We start from the raw sequence: 23,675 nt of genomic DNA, 5'->3' as shown, positions 1-23,675 counted from the left end.
GCAGCTACAGCTCTGATTAGACCCCTAGCCTGGGAACTTCCGTATGTGGTGGCTGTGGCCCTAAAAAGACAAAAAGGTAAAAAAAAAAAAAAAAAAAAAAAAGAAAGAAAAAGAGAGAGAAAGACATTCAGGAGGAATGAGCATTTGATAATTTGTTATTTAAATAAGGAAGATAACCATCAGATTTTGCTTGAATCATTTACTTAAAACATTTTTATTATGCAATATTTAAGACAACAGAAACATAAACATTACTAGATAAATACCTATAAATATATGATCAAATTTAAGAAATATGATCAAGGTTAAGAAATAAGTGATGTTTCATTTATGATTAAATTAATATGTTAAGCCTTAAACTTTTGGATTATTCCACTCAAAATATTTGGTTAAGAGAGAAGGTTAGGGAGTTCCCATTGTGGCATAGTGGAAATGAATCTGACTAGTATCCTTGAGGATGCGGGTTTGATCCCTATCCTCTCTCAGTGGGCAAGAATCTGGTGTTGCCATGAGCTGTGGTGTAGGTCACAGATGCGGCTTGGATCCCGTGTTGCTGTGGCTGTGTCTTAGGCCTGCAGCTGGAGCTCCGATTCGACCCTAGCCTAAACTTCCATATGCCATAGGTGCAGCCCTAAAAAGCCATAAAGAAAAAGAAAAAAGAGAGAGAAGGTTAGCAGATATGGCTCCTAGTTTTCCTAATGCAAAGAGCTAATTCTTAGATATTGTTTTGTCCACTTTTTTTCCTTTTGGAACTTGTAAATTTTCTTTTTCTTTTCTTTTTGGCTTTTAATATACTGACAATGACATTGCATATTTCAAACTCACATTTTATTTATCAGAGATTATGATTAAAGGATACTTTTATATCAAAAATCAAATATAAATGGTGTCATCATTTACAAATAATTATAGGTTTTCTTATTATTTATTTAACTTGATCTTTAGGAAGTCTAGTTCCTTACCTAATTATCGGATTTGTTTTAACCACACCAGAGATAATACCAAACATCGAATAACTTTTATTTATAAGACTTCTTAGCAATGTAGTGTACATAGATACTATATGAACATATAAACATTTTTGTGTGCTACTTCAAAGGTTCAGTGATTTTCCTTCTTAAAGACATTTAAAAATATAAAATCAGTCATCTTAAATATATTATCATGAAATTTCAATGTCTAGTACTGTCAGGATTTGTAAAGAGTATGACTTTGTTACATACTAAACATAGGACTTTCCTATACCTCAGAATTACCACCTGCAGTGTCAGGGTCTAAATCATTTTTCTTTTTTGTGGAATAATTTTCCCTCAATTTAACAAGGATTTGCTGAGCACCTACAACATACTGGGCACCAAGCCAGGTGCTGAGGACACAGAACGGGGACATTCATGAGTCTGTCACTTGACGAGTCTAGTTAGAGAAAGAATTTTGCACTTAACCTCTTAAGGGTCCATAGGCATTGGATATGGTGCCTAAGATGAACCTGTGTAATATTGTTTTGAACAGAGAGGATGCCTTAGGTAGAACCTAATGATAGAATGTAAAGGAAGACTATACTTTTGGTGTGCAGTTGATGGGATGACAGTAATGTCATGTGACTTAAACCTGGGACATCAATTATGATTTCAGTTCTTTAAATATGACATGTTTTATTGCTTATGAATGTATTATTTAGATTACATATTAAAATGGATCACAGAGATACTAGCAATATCTTTATATATGTGTAAATATATGTGTGTGCGTGCATTGGTATGTCTTTTACTATTGGAGTTAGTAACACGTTTCCCTTTGTAGAATTTCTGGTGGAATATTTTAGCACTGCAGTCCTCCCCTACTGCAGGAGCATCATCATATTGTATTATTAACTGAGCTGTGACAAATTATATGCCTACTTAAAAGCAGTTACTAAATAAATGAGCCGTGGTTTCCTTCTCTCATTCTTTTGAGTTTTGTATAACATTGTAAGAGAAAGACAAACAGTTTCAACTCCATCCTGTAATGATCATTTCCAGTGATTTTTGGGACCATTGCCTATGTTGTGGCTTTTGCATGGGCAAATTTTGCTTTCCACTTTTTTTTTTGGACATATCCTCTAGGGAGTTTTCTTAGCTTGAACTTGACGTCACCACCTATGCTGACTTTAAAACTTAAGAGACCTGCAAAGAGATGGTGTTTTGAACCGGAGCTCTTAAATTGTTTCCTGGCTTCCCCAAGAACGTTGTGAGTCTGAGAAGAGCAGATTAAGGAAGGAGAAAGAAAGGAGGATGTGGGTTTTTTATGCTGGAATTACGCATTATTATGAAAAGGTGCAGTTAGTCCCTGGCGTGAGGTGGGAAATGGAGAGTACTTGAATAGAAAATGGGATAGGGAAATAGAAGTAATTTCCCTGGCATAAGTTTGTAGCTTGGTTTCAATTTTTAAGAAAGTAATGTAAATTCCCAGAACAGTAAAACAGAATCAAATTAAAATATATGCAATATAGCAATACCCTGTCAAGCTAAATAGAATTCTTAAAAGTCATTTATTTACCATCTGGAATTATTCACCCTACTCCCCACCTATCCCCAAACCTTTAGACTAAAGAACCGAAATGGATACTAGACAGAGTCTGGGCCTGTGTGTGTCTCCTTTATTACAAATTAAATGTTCCAGACACTCTGAAAGGCTTGGGTGCGCTAAGAAGAGTGTAGACACCACTGGTTGCTGAGCTCTACTTAGCTGAGAGCCAGTGCATCCTCAGGTTGTGAGAAGGTAAACATAATAGGTGAGCAGATAACAGCAAACTAAGTTAAATAAGCCTGTATAACACATAGGGCTATACGCACACCAAAGTTCAGGTTATAGGAACACACCTTGATGATTTATACAACTATTGTTATATGACAATAGGCAAGGGGATGGGGGGAGTACAGCCCAGCAGCTATGGACCAGGCCCACAGATGCTCCTTGATCTGTTCCTCTAGGATGCCCTCCCAGGAGCAGGGGTAAGGAAGGCTCCTATTCAAGCATTTCTGTGAGAGTCCACAAATTAGGAGTGTTTTTGCTCAACCAGAATATACCCTTGAAGGCCTGGAAAAGGAGGAATCTCAATTATTCACTTCTACGTGGGAACTAATATCCATATTTGACTTTCTAGACTCCTACCTGGAACATGGATACTATCACAGAGGATGTGATGGAGACTTTATTGAGGGGCTTTGGGTCCCCAGAAGATGGAAGGAAAAGGCATTAGGTCAGGAGGGATCTTAGGCGTCAGAAAAATGTGGTGAAGGAAATAAAGGAGGGTGATAGGAAGAGGAAGATGGTGGGCCTCCACTCATGCTTTGTGAAGTCAAAGTGTGTGCAAGGCATTTATGAAGGGTGTGGCCTGCAGAGAGGCACACTGTTTTGGGGTAATTACTGTGGGAACTTAAGTGGCAAAGGAATCTACACCAATCTAACTTACCTAAGCCAGATCAATGCTTTAGGTATCAGTTTCTTCACTTATACACAGGAAGAGCTATACATTTCTGACCCATGAGCCACTAACAAGGTCTTCCTTCAATTAGGAGATGTTGTGTGTACACCTGACAATATGTCCTCCTCCAAAGCCCCTTTGCTTCTCAGTGTTCTGTAGTCTATTGCTTCTTACTGACAGCCCTGTCCTGCTCTCTGTGTTTTCCTTACAATGTGGGGCTTCTTATCTGATCATGGAGTGTCCATTTTAATCCACTCTAACCACTATCGGTTTATTCCATCAGAGATACAATGCCTAGCTTAATTAAGGCTACGACTGAGCAAACAGAGGTTTTGGTCTTTGTTATTTTTTGGTTAGCCTAGTTTTTGGACATCCTGGCTTTAGGGCAGAGTTGAAACCATGTACATATGAAATCATCATGTCCTGAAGCTCATCCTATTGCAAAGACAATAAGGTATTTATATGTGGTGCCACATTTGTTACTTGCAAGTTATTATTAGTAATGTGTTATTTGCGAGTCACTGTAAGGAGAAAAATGTATGTAATGCTTCATACATTAAAGTGACATGGTATAAAATGAATTTTACTTTATGTGCCCTCATCTATTCTATGTATCTGCATTCTCTTTTACTGAAGAATACATACAGTTCATCACTAAGAAAAATTGGACAGGCAAATTAGTATGTTTTCTGCTCTGCATAACATTTTTAATATGTAATTTCAGAAAAAAATATCAGTGCTAAAAATGATACTTCAAAGATAACAGAAGATTCAGAACATAATGGGTTAGTAAATCCCCCAGACACCTCACTGTCAGGTAGTCTGACTAAACTATGGTTCCCAGTAAGTACCCTGAATTCACATTGCATGTGTCTCAGTGGGGCTGTGGTGGGCAGACCACAAATGAATGCCATCGTCCAGTAACAGAGGGTGGCACGATGGCTTATCCTAAAAATCCAGTTCTGAAAGAGCTGCCACCACACCACAGGGGTCAGTGAGAGCAGAGAGTGACTGAGAGGGAAGCACAGAAGTCCTCCGGTGTCCTCAGTAAGCTCGGCGGCACTCATAGGTCCCCCAAGCCAGGCTCCCGTCTTCTTTGGTCCATGGAGAAGGGTCCGGGAGGGCAGAGGTGTCTGTCCCCTGGTCTGTGGAGAAGGGCCCCCCCTTGGGTGGTGGATCATTGGACATGGTCATGAAAGAGGTGAAGGGGTAGGGGGACGGGGTGGGGTACCCCTGCGTGTGGTACAGATCCTCCAGTGCATGCAGTGAGTAGGACTGAACCCCAGCTAGGGGGGCGCCCCAGCTTGAGCTCCTGTGCTGGGCAGTGCTCCCCCCTGACTCTAGCTGGGAGAGGCAGCTCGCGCTGGGAGACAGGCTCTGCAGGGCGTCGGCTGGCGTGGGGTCTGGCTGGCTGAGGCCTTCGGGCACTGACTGCTCCCACGAGTCCCTCTGAGGAGGATGGAGAGATCACTGGTTAGTCGTGAGGTGACAGTCTGATGTGGACAGATGGACAGATTTCCTTCCCAACACGGGGTGCTGCTGGCCCACATTTTCCAGAGCAGACTTGGGGTCCTCCCTCTGCTGTCCAAAGCCTCCTGAACAGGCAGGCAGTGGAAGTTTTAGTTCCTTTCTTACTTTACAGTTAGATTGTGTGTGCATGCATGTGTGTGTGTGTGTGTGTGTGTGTGTGTGTACAGAGATGAGAGAGAGTTCTTTCCTCAGAAAACAGCATTGAATGAGTGAAATGTGAAAATAATAAAAGGAACATTTTAACAGCATTTTTTTTTTTCCATTTTTAGGGCTGCACCTGAGGCATATGGAGGTTCCCAGGCTAGGGGTCAAATCGGAGCTGGAGCTGCTGACCTGCACCACAGCCACAGCAATACGGGATCCAAGCCGCATCTGTGACCTACACCACAGCTCACGGCAACACCAGATCCTTAACCCATTGAGCAAGGCCAGGGATCGAATCCGCACCCTCATGGACACTATGTCAGGTTCTTAACCTGCTAAGCCACAACAAGAACACTACAGATGGCATTGCATCATTTACTCCTGGAAGGAGCAGGCCTCTATACTACGCAGTGGGGGCCAAGTGGGCTTCTGAGCAGGCTGGGAAGGCTACCCCACCCTCAGTGAAGAAACAGCTAAGAGCCTCATAGGCTTGGAGCTGGAAAGATGTGGGTTGGATTCCTGGCTGGGCCACCCACTACCTTCCTGACGCTGAGTACCTCATTTTGTTCATCCATAAAATGGGGCTTTCATTACAGTATCCTGAGTTGTTGCAAGTAATAAGTGAACAGAGGCATATAAAAGTTCCTGCCTGGAGTAGATAATTGATAACATTAATTCCCATTCTCCTCCCATGGCCTGTTTTTATCTAAAATCCCATCTTCAGAGAGTTGTTCCCTTGTGGTGAACTGTGGCTTCCCAGTTTTGTATAAGCAGGTTACTGGTATTCTTTTTTATGAACTCATCTCCGAAAGGATTGGGAGAGACCAAGGGTCTAGAGGGTAGAGGTACCCTGGGGGAGGGGAGATTGAAGGGGAGGGGGAGAGAAGTCCTGAGGCACCTGCCCTGGCTGAGGGCGGGATGACACATCTGGAAGATGGGGAGAATATTAACAAAATGGATATATATCCCGTCTTATTAGTCCTCCCGCCCAAACCCCTGGATATAGCCTCCTGTGCTTGGCTGGATCCTGGTGGGGCAGGGCTCCTGGCATCTCCCCAGATGACACAGTGAAGCACCCACCCCCCCTGCCACCCCCAGTCTTTGGGAAGAACAGACCTTTCCGTGGAGCTGTTGGGCCAGTCAGGTCTAGGGGTCCCCGACCCTGGAGACCTCATAAACCCAGTCACTGCATACTCACCAGCACCAAGGGTGTGGGGTCGCTGGGGAAGGGTGGTGGCAGGAGGGGTGGCAGGGGCGAGGCGCTGAACAGGGAGCTGCTGTTGGGGGTCAGGGCCGCAGGGCGGTGGTCCCCGTAGGGCTCCGGGAAGTAGGAGTCCAGGAGGGCCGGGTGGCCCTGCCCTGCCGAGGACTCGCAGGCAAAGGGCTTCGCCACGCTTGGGGTGCAGGCGTCGTTTGCAAACTGCTTAGTGCTGTGGAAGTCGGAGTCGGATAGGAAGGCTCTCCTGACACCGTAGTAACCTGACATCACCGGGGAGCCTGTTGCCAAGGGGAAAACAAATGGGCAAAAGCTTCCTCGGAAGGAATCTCTGTTACAGCTGACTCTGTGCTAAATAGATAAATAAATGTCTTGGAAAGCATTAAATATAGTGAAATTACCTCTTGTAACTGGTCCAGCCCAAATAATTGATATGTTTCAAGTTCGCTCTGCTTTTCTATGTACCAGGGACTGGGTAGGAAGGGGTCAGGCTTAAAGAGAATAAGAATCTCCTGGCATTTACACTTTATCTAATGAAGCATCTTTTTCCCAGCTTCTGAGCTCTGTCCGCATAGACACAGGACCCTTAACAAGAGGGGGCTACTAGGGCATGTCATCAGAGATTGAGTAGCTCTAGATAGGTGAGATTAGGACTCCACCCCAAATCAGAGGCTGGGTCTACTCTACTTCTAGCTCTGTGTATACACCTTTTAACACCTTGTCTTGCACTAGCAGGCATCAGAAATGGTGTGCTTGTTTGCTTCTGTGTAGCCAAGTGAGAGCCCCACAGAAAATGTGTGTGGTCCGGCTTTGAAGAGTCTGGTGTTATTTGCTGCCCTCTTGTGGCCATACCGAGCCCCTCCCTCAGCTCACCCGGGGAACTGCAAGCTTGGGAAGGGAATGCCTGGCTTAGAAATTTCCCCGAGGTGGAAATAGGGAGAGGCTGAAATTGAGAAGATCTCATTTAAGGGAAGGCCGGGGAAGTGGTCCCAGAAGAGAAGAGATGTGGAATTGCTAAAGGCTTTCTGATCCTGTAGCTCCGTTGTAGCAGGAAACTCTTATCATTTGGAACATGCTCAGGAACATAGACTCAAGGGCTGTAAAACTGATTTTTTTCCAGCTGGTGGTGGTTGTGATCTAATTAGCTAAGGCTTTATACCCCCGGAGTCACAAAAGGGCTGAGTGGGAAGAGGATGCTGGTGCTTGTCTTTCTTACCATCCCCCATGACTCCTGAGTTTTGTCTCTGCCCACCCTGTGTCCACTCTTCCGCAGGGACAGAAGACGGGTTCATCAAGACCCTTCCTTCTTCTTGCTACCCTGACTCAGCCACACAGGACTCTGCCTACACAGCATTTCCGGTCCTGATGTGGCACGTCTCTGATGCTTGCTACTCTCTCACCCAAGTTACAGTCCTCTTTCCAACTGCTCTGCAGGTTCTGTGGGGGCAGAACTTATGTCTGTGTTCAACGATTACATGTAAAGTTATTCATTCATTTAGAGGAAATCAAAATTCCTCACAGAGACTTATGGCACAATTCCACTCACTCCACTTTCATCTTAAATTCTGCAGCCCCCAAACTTCCAATGTGCTCATGAATTTGAAAGCTGCAGGTCAAGGTTTCCTCATAAGCATACTTACTTGTCAAGGCAAAAAGAAACTCAGTGCAAATGAAAATTAATATCAATAAATAAAGTTTCATTTCATGCCATGAATTTGTAGCCACAGTAGCGGTTAAGGCTGAGAATAGAATGAGGAATAAGGAAACAAGGCTTCCAGGATCTCATGTGTACATTTCCCAATTTCCGAAGAAAAAAGCACAACGAAAAAAAAATCCTCTGCTCTCGTAGGCATAGTTTTTTCTCCTTAGAAAGAAGAAGTCTCAATGGAAAGAAAAACTGCAGAAATTTTCTTCTGTAGAAGGGAGCAGATATGGCCAGATTCTAGTGACAGTAAATATGATTGGGAAATATGGCGCAGAGACCTGCTGATATGGGGGACCTTCTGCTCTTATTCTTTTCCCTAATCCACCTCTGGAGCTTACTAAAATTATTGAGAAAGCCTATGTCACTTCTGAGTTTGGATCTAGAAAGAGAGTGTGTGTGTGTGTGTGTGTGTGTGTGTGTCTGCGTGTGTGTCTATATGCGCATGTATACACATATGAGACTGCCCCCAAACTATTGTTGAGAATGGCCATTTTCCATCCCCACAGGAGTATTTAATGAGACATAAATATTAAAATGAATATAATTTGCTTAACTAAGTGCCTGGCATATAGAATGCACCAGTAATTGGTATTTCCCCCATCTGCCCTCTGGCCCTCTCTCTTTCTCTTCTAAAACAACTGCATCAGACAAGGAGAACAGACTTGTGGTTGCCAAGGGGAACGGGGTTGAGGGAGAGATGGAGTGGGAGGTTAGGGTTAGCAGATGTCAATTATTATACATACAGGAGATAAAAAACAAGGTCCTACTGTGTAGCACAGAGAGAACTATATTCGATGTCCTAAGATAAACCATAATAGAAAAGAATGTATAGATACAAGAAGGTGTATGTATATGAATAACTGAATCACTTTGCTGTATAGCAGAAATTAATACAACATTGTAGATCTATACAAGGTTGAAACTACACTTCAATACAATAAGGAAATAAATACAAATTTCAAAAAGGAAGGACATGCGCTATCAAATCATAGTGCCAGAATCGTAGATCATAGGACCAGAATCTGAGACATTTTAAAACTGTATCAAGGGCCTACTTGCTATTGCTTTTGCCCAATAAGCTTATTATGCTGGACAGAGTGCACTCTAAATGCAGGAGTGACTGAATGAGCCCAGATCTGCCTGCCCTGACGGTATATTTTAAAAATAAATACTTTAAAGTTGCAACATTTTCAAAGCGCTGTAAGGCGCCTATGAAAGATCGGAAGTCTAAATACCTGATTTAAATGCCAAAGGGAAGGAATTAAGTCCTCAGAGGGCAGTACTCACCTGGCATGGGGCCAAACGGAGACTGGGACGAGCTGATGCTGCCCTGGAAGACAGAGGCACACACGTGGCTTCTTCTGTAGTTGCAAGTTTGAATTTTTAAAAAAGGCTTAAGAATACATTTTACAAGCTTTATTTTCTGACACTAAGAAACACTTGGGGGGAGTTGAGTTTAGAGGGGGCCCCAATTGAAAGCCAAGGAGGCAAGTACCAGAGAACAAACTTTTACAAGAGACAGAGAGAAGCCAAAGTTTAAGATTCTGGTAAACAGGCCAAAAAGCAGCTGCTGGATGAAGTGAATTATCCTTTTTTTTTTTTTTTTTTTTTAATTGTTTGTGCTACACCCTTCATCAGATATGTATCAATGATTTGTATACATATATACCCACATACACACACAAATGTGGTTCTGTTTGGCTTTAACATTGAATGGCCACTTTTAAAATGGTCTGCCTCTCTGTAAAGTGGAAGCTTCGCCAAAGGGAGAGACCTTGACGGTGACGCAGTGCCCAGAACAGAGCGTGATTCGTAGTAGACACAATAATGACATGTGGGATAAAGTTAGTGAGTGTGGGAGGCTGAGGGATATTGTTGGTTGAATTACGTCTCCTGAAAAGCCTTATTGAACACCTAATTACCAGTACCTGTGCATGAGAACTTGCTTGGACATGGCATCTCTGAAGCTGTAACTACTTAAACTGAGGTCATCCTGGAGTCTTGTGGGCCCTAAATCCAAGAGGGCTGATGTCTTTATGCGAAGAGGGGAGACACATACGCAGAGACATGGACACAGAGGGGAGAAGACAGTGTGAAGAAAGAGGGAGAAATTTGAGAGGTACGGCTTCAAGCTAAGGAACACTAAGTTTCACCCATAACCTCGAGAAGCCGGGAAGGGGCAAAGAAGGATGCTTTCCTCAAGCGAACAGAGGGAGCCTGGCTCTGCTGACAATTTGATTTTGGACTTCTAGTTTCCTGATTTGTAAGACATAAATACATTTCTTTTGCTTTGAGCCACCGCATTTGTGGTCATTTGTTAGTGCAGCCCCAGGACACTAAGACAGGGAGGGGCTGAGGATGAAACAGATACTTCATTCTAGTGTGAGGAGTGGCGTTGCAGGGAAAGATGGGGGGAGGCGGATACAGAAGGTACGAGTGAGGGCGAGGTGGGAACACATCCTGGAGGAGACGATGCTTGAGCTGACTGCCGAAGGAAAGGTATCCAGGTGTGGAGAGCCTTAAAATACGCAAATGCACATGCTGGCTCCAAGATGCCCAGGAACAAAGTGGAAAATGTAGCTGTTGTAAAAGCTGAGAGTCCTCCACATCTAGTTCTTTGGCTTTGAGCTCTTAGTCCCGACCTTGATCATCCTACAGACTCTCAAGAGTTGGAAGAGATTTTATGGAGAGTCTTATTCAACCACTGCTCAATGCTGCAATCATCTCCATATTATTAACCCTCAGTGCATTTAGCCTCTAGTGGTGGAGAACTCGGCACCCTCTGAGGAAGCCCGTTCCTTCTTTGGGGACCTCCGACTGTTGTTACAAAGTAGGCTGAACAGAGTCATGTTCTTAATTTTAATATCCTCGGTCCATACAGAATGAGTTAAACCTTCTTCCATACAGAGCTCTTCAAATCTCTGAGCGTAACCCATCATGTCCCAACTGTCTTCATGAGTCTGGCTGCTATAATAAATACCATAGACTTGGTGGCTTCAACAACCATTTCTCCCAGTCCTGGAGGCTGGAAGTTCAAGATTAGGGTGCCAGCATGGTCGGGGTCTTGGGAAGAAGGCTCTTTTCTGGCTTGCAGATGCCTCTCTTCTCTCTGTGGCTTCATGTGGCAGAAGGAGAGATTATCTTTGCCCTGTGTCTCTTCTCCTAAGAGCACTAGTTCCATGCATGGGAGCTTTACCCTCAAGACCTAATTACCTCCCCCAGGGTCTCATCTCCAAATACCATCACACTGGGGATTAGGGCTTTAACATGTGCATGATGGAGCTGGGCGTACAAACATTCCATCCATGGCACCAAACTGGAATTCCGTCTTCTCCGGGCCAAATATCCTCTAATCACTCAGAAGCAGTACAGTACCTGAGAGTGCACACTCTGGAACCGGAGTGTCTGTGTCTGAAGCCCAGGCCTGCCTCTTATTAGCTGTGTGATCTTGGGCTCATGAAGAGTAAATGTGACATTATGTGTCAAGCACTTAGACTAGTTCCTGGCATAGGATAAGGAGGATCTAAGCAGTAGCTATTATCACTCAGATGCATTTTTGTGCCTCTCCAAATCTATGGCATATTCTTCTAAGCATGTTTTCCTGTTTAATAAGTTTAACACTTTCTTTTTTAAAAATTTGTTTTATTGGTGTTCTCATGTGATTCAGAGGGGTAAATATCTGGTGTTGTCACTGCGGTGGCTCAGGTCACTGCTGTGGTTCAGGTTCCATCCCTGGCCTGGGAACTTCCACATGTCACAGGTGTGGCCAAAAAATAAACATCAAAAAATAAAATGTATTTTATTGAAATATAGTTGATTTCTCATGTTCGGTTAGTTACTGCTATACAGCAAAGTGATTCAATTTGACACATATATACATTCTTTTTCATATCCTTTTCCATTATGATTTATTACAGGATATTCAATATAGGTCTGTGTGCTATACCTTAGGATCTAGTTGTTTATCCAGTCCAGGCATAATATGTGCATCAGCTAATTCCAAACTCCCTAAGAAGTTAACTTTCGACTGGGAGGAGGGACTTGCTGGGCACACGGGGTGAGAGGATGTGAAGGGCAGGTGCTATGGTGTCTGGTATGGGAAGGAAGGAGGCAGTGGTTCGCCATAGAAGCACTGTGGCTGGGCACCTTTCCCCACATTGCCAGGGTCTATTCCTTCTGGCTTCTCTGCAGCAGCCTCCTTTCCTGGGTAAGTGGAGTGAGGCAGGGTGGTAGCTGTCCCAGGTGCTGCCTGCAGAGATGTCCTATTACTCATCTCCCACCTTCTCTCCCTCCCCTTAACTGCTCTGTCCAAGGCCAGGCCCGGGAGGGAGGCTTTTGGGAGACGCAGTACATGTGCCCGACGTGACGGATGGAAGTATCAGCACCTGTGGGCCACACACTGGTTCATTAGCCGGCAAGGCTCTGCCAGAGGCACGGACATGTCTGTGCAGACCCAGCCCTTGCAGCTTCTTCTGCCACCACCAATGCTGCCAACAACTGTCTTACACTCCTTCTTCTGCCCAATTTTTTGTTTTGTTTGTTTGTTTGTGGTCTCCTTAGGGCCACACCTGAGGCATATGGAAGTTCCTGGACTAGGGGTAGAATCGGAGCTGCAGCTGCTAGCCCACCCCACAGCCACAGCAATGCTGGATTCAAGCCTCATCTGTAACCTACACCGCAGCTTGCAGCAAAGCCATGTTCTTAACCCATTGAGTGAGACCAAGGATCAAACCTGAGTCCTCATGGATACTAGTTGAGTTCTTAACCCACTGAACCACAGGAGGAACTCCTCTTCTGCCCAATTGTAATTACTGCCGTGAAATTGCTAGCACTGTACCCTCCCCAATCCAATTTTTAATAACTGAAAGCTCTACAGTGGTTTCATAACTCTATACCTAGTTGATTTTATTTATTATTTGATGGAAAGAAGCCTCTTGTATTCATTTCTCCCACAAAATTTTGTCCTTTGCCTGCTGTGGAAATTAAACACTGTATTTCCATTCTTTATGGTTAGTCGTAAAATTTTACCTTGCATATTTAACAGAGAACACAAACAGTATCTTAAACCTCCCATCATCAGGTAAGATCCTTAGGACATGAGCTCTTATTGTTTGTCTCCTGATTTACATGAATATGTCTTTTCTTACATTTCAGCTTTTTTTTTTATTAAACCTCCACAAATTAGACATTATTTCATCATCATTTTATTAAGTAAATCTGTATTAGATTTACTTACATGTTCACTATTTTCTTTGCTTATTGGTCCTCCAAACGTTTTTCTAGATTCATTCTCCTTCCTCTGAAGTAATTCTTTTTTTTTTTTAAAGTGCTTTAAAGATATTACTCCACTATCTTGTGGTTTCCATGACTGCTGTTGAGAAGTTTGCTGCTAACCTTATAGTTATTCTTTGCAAAAACATTTCTGACTACTTTTTTTTTTTAAAATATACTCCCTTTGTCTTTAAGGTTTTTCAAGTTTACTTCACTTTAAGTTAGATCTTTAAAATTTATTCTGCTGGTACAGGAGGTGCTTCATGTAGCTGGGGATTCATCTCTTTCGAAGTCGTTTCAATCATCCTCTCCTTAAATATTGCCTCGTCTGTATTACCTGTATTCTCTCTTTCTAGGTCTTCTATGTATGTTACACATTTGACTTTTATCTCCTGTATGTCCTTAACTTCTTATTACTTTCTCTGTGTCTATGATTCTCTGTTCTATATTTTGGGATAGATTGGTACAGCTTTCTTCAGATCTATATCCAGTTTACTAATTCCTTCTTCGATGGTAGCTAATTTGCTGTTTAACTTATACATTGCCTTTTTTAGTATCAATGAGTACTTTTTTTTTCATTTATATAAAATCCATTTGATCTTTAAAAAATTTGCTTGGTATTTTGTTGAGTGTTCATTATTTATTATGTTACTGTGTATTTGGCATTTGGTGATTCTAATATCTGAAAGTCCTGGGAATTAAACTTTCTTGTTTATGCTGGCTTTCATTCCTAGTGATTTATTTCCTTATGCGTTACACGATCTTTAATTGAAACTAATATCTGGTTGATCTTAATCTGTGAAAATCTGGGGTCCTAAATTGAGGTTGTGTTCCTCCAGGAGATTTATGTTTATATATCTCAGGAGGCAGCTCCTTTCAGTGTTCTCCAGGTTAATCTTGGAGTCCCAAGTTCAGCTCTCCAGTCTTGACAAAAAAAAAAAAAAAAAAGCTCAAGGACCAGTCCTCATGTAGAAAGCTAATTTGGAACTTGTACTTAGGGAGATTTTTTTGATATGATCATCTTCTCATAATTCAATGTCCGTATTTCTACTCAAACATTTTCCCCACCTTCCATGCCAACCTTCAACCCCCCAGAAAAAGAAAACTCTGGTTTTGGTGATTCCCCTTACTTCCCAACAGCTCAACAAATTAGCAATCTGTATTTAAAGCAGGATCTAGTTTTGCTGTGGGTTCAACTCTGCCTGAACCATAATCAAATCCTTAAATATTAAAACTAAGGAGTAGATAGTGTCCTATTTTTCACACAGCAGCTTTTATTTTTAACCTTTTATTTTTCTATGGCTTCCAATATTTTTTAGCAGAGATATAAATTACAATTAGGGTAATTCATAAGCACATCCTTGTCATAACTTCAAAAACACACTATTAGGCCCTCGGCCGCATGTGTTATATGTACTATCTTATTGAATTATCACATGCCCCCCACAAGATAAGTAACACTATTTTCATCTTAATGATGAGGAAATTGAAATAGAGAGAATAACCCAGGTTCCCCTGCAAGTAGGGTTGGTGGTGGGTGGGTGGGATCAAACAAGGACCTTCTTATTTCAGAGTCTGTTTCTTAACCACCACACCATATTGCCTTCCAAAAGTTTTAGTAACTTGAACATAAAAGTGGGAAAACTTCATAGCTAAAAATTAGTATAAAGGAAACATTCAGGGAGATCATATAATTATATAAAAACTCAACAAAGAGGGTCTAGTATTTCCCTGTGTATATCTACTTCCCTATATATACCCTTTAGTCCTTCAGTGGATTTTTTGGGGGGCGGATCACCTTTATTAAGGTATAATTTAGGCATAATAAGATTCATATAATTTGATGGATTTGACCATTTTAACTCCTGTGACCTACCGTAGTGATAGGTCATGGTATAAAACTTTTGCATATAATCATTTATAGCTGTAATTATTACCATGTCCTCTATGGTGACCTGGGAAATATTTAGATGGATATGTAATATAAAAAGCAATGATAATGCACAACTTCAGTTCATCTCCCAGAACATCGGAGAGTTCTAAAGGACCTATGTTGGCACTAGGAGGGAGTTCTCTGGACTGATTTCAGAGCTGGCATCCCAGATTTATAGGTTGAGAAAGAACAACTTAAAACATGAGCTCTCAGCATGAGCATTGGTTATCACTGCTCATGTGAGGGGAAAGCACATTCCTTTTTTTCCTTGTTCAAGATCATATTCGGTTGCATCTCATCATATGAATTCTCCAGAAATAATATTGAAATTAATATTGAAAAGCCTATAACTTTTGACCAAGCAAGATGGTATATAATTTTTATTTTGCATACTGCAAACAACAGGATCCTGCAATGCCAGGTAGCCAAATTTAGAGGTTTACATTTGAATGAAATTTGCCAGTCTGCAACTTCCTGTAGCTAACACAGCAGCCTCACAGCTGCCCCAAAAGCCCCTCCATGAAAATGAGTTAATTTGAACTAATAGGTCACCACGGTAGTAAAGTGATAAGATTAGGAGTTTCCCTTGAGTACATTTATAGTCATTTTTATGACCCTATAATATTTTCAGGTGCCGAGCTAGTTGAAGAAACATATTGAAATGTACTAAGGAAGAAAGCTCTGAGGAGCAAAAGAGTTTTCACACTGTTGCACAGTTTATTCAAAAAATTCTGATTATATGGTTTAGAAAGTGTCTCTTTAAACTTAAAGATCTTGCTACTCATGCTTAAATAATAATTACATCCACTTGTGAATAACTGGGATCACTTTTAAAGGAATTCACAGTGTTTTATATATTTGATTTCTCATTACCATCACATCTGTGGTTGGGAGAGAGGTAGAACTGATGATATACTGAAGTTTCTAGAACCATGCTTTACTATCTGAATTTAGACCTACCACAAGTCATATGATTTTCTTCCAGCTTTGAAATGAAAGTAAAGTTCATGGCCGATGTAATGCAGCCTTTAAATGGGGACCTGCGTTAGGATGGAATATTTTCTTCCTCCAGAAGAAAATGGGCATAGAGATTTACACGCCTCAGTTAAGGTGGCAAGTGTGAAGTAGAACCGGGGCATTCTGATTGGTGTGAACTTTTATAGAGTGACTAAACCATATCGAGCCTGTTCTAATCCAGCTTATTAGTTTTGCAAAGTTTGAAAGATGTTTTGATTATAGACGTTATCTGAGTTACATAGTAATTTCATCATAAATAAGAAAAACACTTGATAATGAATAGCAACGGCACCTGTAAGCATCTACCATGTGCCAGATGCTTTATTAAGGTTATATTCTCAGATCCTACATTGCTGTGGCTATGGTGTAGGCTGGCAGCTGTAGCTCTGATTCAGCCCCTAGCCTGGGAACTTCCATATGCCACAGTGTGGCCCTAAAAAGCAAAAGCAAAATAAATAAATAAATAAATAAATAAATAAAGGCTACCTTGTTTGAAAGTAGATATGATCATCTCGAGTTTACAAAAGAGGAAACCAAGCATTGGAAAATTTAAGTAATGTGCGCCAAATTATCTATCTAGTAAGTTACAAAACTAGGCTTTAAACCCAAGCTCTCTGACTTCCAAATTTATTCTCCCTCAACCTCTCAATGACATAACAAGCAGGCTCTGTGCACTAGCCCTGCCATCAAACCAAAGATATTTACCGGACACCCTCTCATGTGCTTGGCATAGGGCTAAATGTTTTAGGTGCTAGAAAAAAGTGCCACCAAAAGGCTTGGATTAGGATCCACTTAGGGATATAAGCCATTTGTTGTAGATTAAACATGGCCACAATTACTTCGCAGCTCTTCCCATCAATAAGTGGAGTCTATCTCTCTCCCCTTTGAATCTGGGATGGTTTTGTGACTTGCTTTGGCTAACAGAATGTGGCAGATGTGATGTAAGAGTTTCAGAGTATAGGCTTCAGGAGGATTTGCGGCTTTCGCCTGCATTTGCTTGAAATGTTGCCTTATGATCTCCTCTTAAAAAGGTCAGCCTCACCTCTTGGAGGATGAGTGAGTATGTGGAAGGGAATACAGGCCCTCCTGCTGACAGTGAGCACCAACTGCCAGACATGGAGCCATCCTGGACTTTCCAGCATGGCTGAACCTCCAGTGGGATGCAACTGCATGAGTGCACAGAAGTGCACAGCCAACCCACAGCATTGTGAGAAATAATGAATCCTTATTATAGTTTACTAAGGCTCAGGTGGGCTCTCCTGCAGCAATAAGTAACTGATAGAAACATACCCAGGAATAGGTAGTTCACAGTATAGGACAGTGTGTACCTGGTTTCCACGTGCCCGGTCCATGCTCTACGGACTCTGAAAGTCGGAAAGGGAGCAAATCATTGTGCTGAGGATTTGAATTTGGCACTGAAAGATGAGAGGATGCAGAAGAGAAAGGCTGATCCCAGGTGCAAGGAATTTTGTGAGCCAAGAATAGAGGTGGAAAAACACAACTCTTCTTCAAGGAATAATAAGCACGTTGGTTTGTCCGGAGAAGCCTCAATTAATTAAATAAAAGTGTAGTGTGTGCCTACTATGCATCAAGGTTGTGGTCATTGCCAGAAATACAAAGACGAATAAGGCATGAATTCTATTTGTATGGAGCATACAGTTTCATAAAGAAGATAGTTGCATAAATATATATGCAATGGGTGTAACAATAAAAATAAGTTTGACAGGACCCGCGTTTTATGAATACATATTTCATACCAGACTCTGCATCAGGCACTTTACATAATAGTGTGTGTCTCATCATTTTTAGTCACAACTAACACTTGCGTGCTTTATATAGTCTGCACTCTGCTAAATGACTCACACGCATTGTCTCATTAGCGCCTGCCACTAACCAGTGAAACAGACTGTGGTACATTATTATCTCTAACGTACAGACTGGAAAACTGATAGTATAAAGGACTTTTCAAGGTCACAGAGCTAGTGAGTGACATAGACTGGATTCTCCTAGGTCTACTCTCACCATGATTTAATCCCGGTAGAGGGTGGGGGTGGGGTAGGGCTGAGGGGAGGGGTCGGGGTGCGTTGCTGTCTTGAGGGAAGATGACTGAACACATCATATCATAGGCGATACAGCAGTCCTGTTTTGAAGGATGGAAGGAAATCAGTAAGCAGATAGGATAAAGGGCCTTGTAGTTGGGAGCAAAGCAAAGGTTCAAGTGTGTGGATAGCATATCCCAGACATGGAAATGTGTGCAGGAAGTGTGCAGGCAGGAAAGCTGGAGAGAAGCTGGAAGAGGGAATAGGAGCGAGGTTATAAAAAGCTTTCTTGAGTCATGCTAAGGAGCTTGGACTTTGTCCGGTAGCAGGCAATAGTCCTTTATTTTTATTTTTTATTTATTTTTTCCTTTTTGGCCGTGCCTGCAACATGGTCTGTGGAAGTTCCCGGGCCAGGGATCAAACCCTGTGCTACAGCAGTGACGGGAGCCACAGCAGTGACAATGCCAGATCCTCGATCCACTGCGCCACCGGGAATTCCAGCGATGGTCTTTTAGAAGTTTCTTAGCAGTGTAGACATGCTGAAAGTGGCATTCTAAGAAATGTGATCTGCTGCTGGAAATGATGGGTCTCCACAGTGTTGGTGGGGTGAGTGTCTGGCTGTGATAGCTGAACAGATCCAGTGATGCAGGTCTGGTGGGCTCTCCTTAGGGCGGGGTTTCAGGAGGACGGGAGGTGACTTTTCTATTCACTCCACTGGCTTTGCATGAGAGCCTGGCCAGGGCGGCTCTGTAGATGCTCAGGGCTGCTGGCCATCTGTCCCCATTGTGCCAGTTCCCAGGGCTCTTTCTCTCTTTTCCTCTTTATCGCCAGCCTCCCCCCTGATACCCGTGTGTAAAGAGGGGTCTGGCACATCTGTCTCTACAGCCCTATCTATTTACAGAGGGCTTAAATGATTTAACAGGGCATTGTACAGGGCCAATCCTAAAGCCTATAAGAATTTTGAGGAAGAAATATTGAAACATACCTCCTTAAAAACATTTACCTTGCACGTATGTGGCCTAGATTATCGAGGATTTATCTCACAAAGTCCTTGTGTCCAGCATCACCAGCTCAGGTGATGGGACAGGCGTTGTCATTGACACGAATGGAGACAGGAAAGAATTAAGTGCTTTGCTGAATGCCTTCAAACGTATGGAGGGAAAATGAAGACTAGAAAAACAATTTGTTTAAATTCTCTCTTTGGAGAAGGGTATTCTCCGTGAGAACATTATTTTTGCATTTTTGTAAGAGTGCGTGTCCATATCTAACATAGATTCAGATGTTCATTAACCTGTTGGTGCAACGACTTACTTGCTTTCTAATAAAATGTGATAGGAAAATTCTGGAAGCTTGTACCTGAAACCCAGTGTGGTAGCCCTGGGAAGTAGAATGAGGGGATTGGTAGGCAGGGGAGGTCAGTAGACTTTGGTTTTTTACTTGATACTGTTTTATTATGTTTGACATTTTATCACCAGTTTCTTTTGTAATTAAAACAACCAATTAATACATTTAAAATAGACTTTAGGTTTTATATATTTAGTGTAAACCTCAAATATTTAAAAAAACATAACTGTAAGGGAGTGACATTTCTGGTATATAAACTATTTTCCGTCCTTTGAAAAGTAACACTGTTACAGAATTCCAACTTTCTGACAATTTCTTGAAATTTTACTGTTAAAATTCTTCAGCTTGGCACAAAATTATGTCCAGACTGCCTCTGTGAGAGAGCGATTTCTGTTGCTTAAGTTACAAATGAAACACATTTTTTTTCATCCCTGCATCTTGGTGTGCCTGCATCTTGGTGTGCCTTTGAAATGCTATTTGTATTTATGCAGCTAAGTTAGAACAATAGGAGCCAACGGGATACATGTTAATAAATGATCCTGTGCCAGAACAGAATCTGCAGAATTTCAGCCCTGCCAGAGGCACGCGCTATGGCTGTTTCATTGCAAAACCTGGTTATTTTTGCAAGCTGTGTGAAAGAATTCACCACCAAGAAATATTTTAAATTTCATGAGATTGAAAAAAAAAAAAGCTACAGAACCAATTGGACAGCTGAAAAAATAAGTTGCTTGCAAAAAGGTTTGCCTTTATTATTATTATTTTTTAAAATGTTCGCAATTGTGAAGGAGCAGGTGGTTGGGTGGGGAACATGGACAGCCCTGGAGATGTGAATCAGTTCTCTAAACAGGGCAGGACAGAGGGCTAATTAAAGTCAGACAATGGGCCATTTTGAAAGCTTCAGATAAAACATTCATTCAAATGAATGCGGGGGATCTACTATGTACTTCTGTATTCAAACATTGGCGTTTTGAGTTTACAAGGCATTGCCTGCTCATAAAATTTTTTTTCTTTTTTAATTCTTTCTGGGCTCAGGAAGGGAGTTAGTTGGTGAGGTTCATGAGCAATATGCAAAGCACGGCCACCATGAGAGTGAGTGAAAAGTGTGGGGGACACTCCCAGGGTAGACACTGATTCCCTTTATCAATAAGGGATGTTGTGCAAACATCAAATGAATGGATCCTTCTGCTGGCAAAAAAAGTAGCAAGGGCAAGTGAGAAATTATAGCTTTCCTAAGAATTTAATAATCAATATTATATATATGTGTGTGTGTTCTTTTTCATATTCTTTTCCACTATGGTTTATCACAGGATATTGAATATATTTCCCTGTGCTGTACAATTAGGACCTTGTTGTTTCCCCATCCTATATGTACTTCCAAACTCCCAATCCTTCCCACCGCACCATCCTTCACCTTGGCAACCAAAAGTCTGTTCTTTGTCTGTGAGTCTATTCCTGTTTTGTAGATACATTCATTTGTGTTGTATTTTAGATTCCACATATAAGCAATATCATATGATATTGCTCTGTTTGGCTTACTTCACTTAGTATGATAATTGCTAGGTCCATCCATGTTGCTACAAATGGTATTATTTCCTTCTTTCCTATGGCTGAGGAGTATTTCATTGTGTATATGTACCACATCTCTTTATCAAGGACATTTAGGTCATTTCCATGTCTGGGCTATTGTGAATAGCACTGCAGTGAACACAGTACCCACCCCTTTCCTTAGTGGCTCCTGAATATATGCAGAGGATGCAGAGGATTCTTTAGTGCGTCCTACTGTGACAGACTGCTGGACACTGTGTAGGTTGGGAAAGCATCTAAAAGGTGGAACGACCAGAGTCAGCAGGTCAGTGGAGCTGGCAAGCTCTGCATTTCCCTGGGCACGGGATGTCTTTCAGCCTTTTCCTCCCTTCTGAAGGAAGGGAGCTGCTATGGTCTCTTCTTCCTCCCATAGGAGGAGTGGCATTCTACATCGGTCACAGGAGTGATCCATGCAATGCCTGCTTCTCTGGTCTGCTCGGTGACATTCAGAAAAGAAATCACACTTCAGCAAAGGATAGAGCAGGACAGTAAGCATCAAGGAAGAAGAAGAGGTCAGAGAGAAATGGGTTGGGCAACGCATGCCCCAGGGAGCTCTAGAGGAGCAGCAGAGAGGCTCCAGCAAGGTTGGCGTGGTGGGCTTAGACTCTGGCTCCCAGGATGTTTTTCTGTTTTACAGGGAGGGCCAGGTGCCATGTGGAGCCCAGGGGAATAGGGCAGAGAGGGACGACACTCTGGAAGTGGGTTCTGGGACAGGGCTAGAGATGGGTTTTAGAAGGAAATTATGGACTTCTATGTCTAGTTTCTTCTAGGTACCATGGGAGAAGAAGGTCCTGGCTCTGGTTTGGGTGTGGCATCATCTAAGTAGTCTATGGAATCACTGCAGGGACAGGCAGGGACATAGACATGTGGTTGAGAGGGAGCAAAAGTCATGATGGGTCACACTAAGTGAAACAAGTCAAACAGAGAAAGATTAGTATCCTATGATATCACTAGCTTACGGCATCACCCAAAATGACACAAAGGAACTATATACAAAACAGAAACAGACTCACAGACTTTGAAAACAATTTATGGTTACCAAAAGGGAAACGCTGGGGGGAAGAAATAAATTAGGAGTTCGCAATTAACATATACGCAGGGCTATATATAAAATAGATAATCAACAAGGATACACTGTATAGCACAGGGAACTCTACTCCATAATCTTTAATAACCTATATGGGAAAAGAATCTGGAAAAGAATGGATATATATGTATAACTGAATCACTTTGCTGAATACCTGAAACTAACACGACAATGTAAATCAACCACACCCCAATATAAAATAAAAAGTTTTTAAAAAGCAGCAGGGACTTATTGTACAACACAGGGAAATATAGCATTAATTTGTAATAACTTTAAGTGGAGTAAGTCTATAAAAATATTGAATCACTACGTTGTACACCCGAAACTAATATAATATTGTAAGTCAAGTATACGTCAATAAAAAAATAACTTTTGAAAAGTAGTGATTCCACTAAGGATACTGATTTACATTAAAAAAAGAAAGTCATGATGGGGCCACCATCACACAGGGAGTGTGAAAGGTGAGCGGAGCACTGAGTGGAGGCCCCGAAGTAAATTGGTTATGCCAAAGCTAGTCCTTCCTTGGTCCAGAAATGTAAACTTTAGGAGTTCTTGCTGTGGCTCAGTGGGTTAAGAACCCAACCAGTATCCATGAGGTTGTGGGTTCGATCCCTAGCCTTGGTCAGTGGGTTAAGGATCCAGGGTTGCCACAAGCTTTGGCTGCAGACGTGGCTCAGATCTGGCGTTGCTATGACTGTGGCTTAGGCCGGTAGCTGCAGCTCTGATTTGACCTGTAGCCTGAGAACCTCCATATGCTATGGGTGTGGCCCTAAAAAGACAAAATAAATAAATAACTTGTTAGGGAAGTAAATGGATAGTGAATTCTGATTAAAATGTAAAGACTTTTATTTCCTTCTTCCTGCCATTTGAAGTTGATGTCTTCATAAAACAGTTGTCCACAGGGGCTTAAGTATAGTACTTGGTTTGTTATCCAAGACAGGTTGTGTCTCTGGATATTTAGGACTGTAGGATGGGGGAGTTGGCTCTATCTTAATGAAACGCACCAAGATGAAGCTTCCACTCTAGTCATCTCATTCCACAGAATGGAGGAAGGTGGCACTGCTGAATCAGAATAAAAAGAAGTTTGCTAACAGTTGCATCCACTATTTTGTTGTTTGATTTGCTCATAGAGAATCAGTTTTTCAAACTTACAACAGTCACCCAGTGGCCTAATGAGTGATTCACTTACACTCTAATTAGAATGTGTAGTAATGAGGACAGAAGTATCTAAGACCCAGTGCTACTATTCAGGCCCATCACCCTCTGTGGGCATCTGCCTTTGGGCAACACATTCGCCTGGTAAGATGGTAAGATTAATCAAATGCTACCGCACTCCAGGTAC

At 42.1% G+C, this 23,675-nt stretch overlaps 1 protein-coding gene across 2 annotated transcripts in view; it reads right to left on the bottom strand.

Annotated features, from left to right (window-relative positions):
• Positions 1 to 998: 998 nt before the first annotated feature.
• Positions 999 to 23,675, bottom strand: part of POU2AF2 (POU class 2 homeobox associating factor 2) — a 484,987-nt gene continuing 462,310 nt past the window's right edge. For both annotated transcript variants that reach the window (XM_084976027.1, XM_005656626.4), the window contains 3 exons: positions 9,346 to 9,388; positions 6,336 to 6,634; positions 999 to 4,912 (listed from right to left, as the gene is read on the bottom strand). In XM_084976027.1, the coding sequence (XP_084832153.1) occupies positions 4,508 to 4,912; positions 6,336 to 6,634; positions 9,346 to 9,352 (711 nt within the window). In that variant the 5' untranslated portion in view covers positions 9,353 to 9,388 and the 3' untranslated portion in view covers positions 999 to 4,507. The remainder of the gene's footprint in view (positions 4,913 to 6,335; positions 6,635 to 9,345; positions 9,389 to 23,675) is intronic.

This window comes from Sus scrofa, chromosome 9 (assembly GCF_054392235.1).
Source record: "Sus scrofa isolate SSC_HxYL_T2T_F1_AM1 chromosome 9, Sscrofa_HxYL_maternal_Yorkshire_Landrace_v2.0, whole genome shotgun sequence".
Classification (NCBI taxonomy): Eukaryota; Metazoa; Chordata; class Mammalia; order Artiodactyla; family Suidae; genus Sus; species Sus scrofa.
Note: the sequence above shows the minus strand (reverse complement) of the source record. Positions and strands in the feature narration are given on the sequence as shown.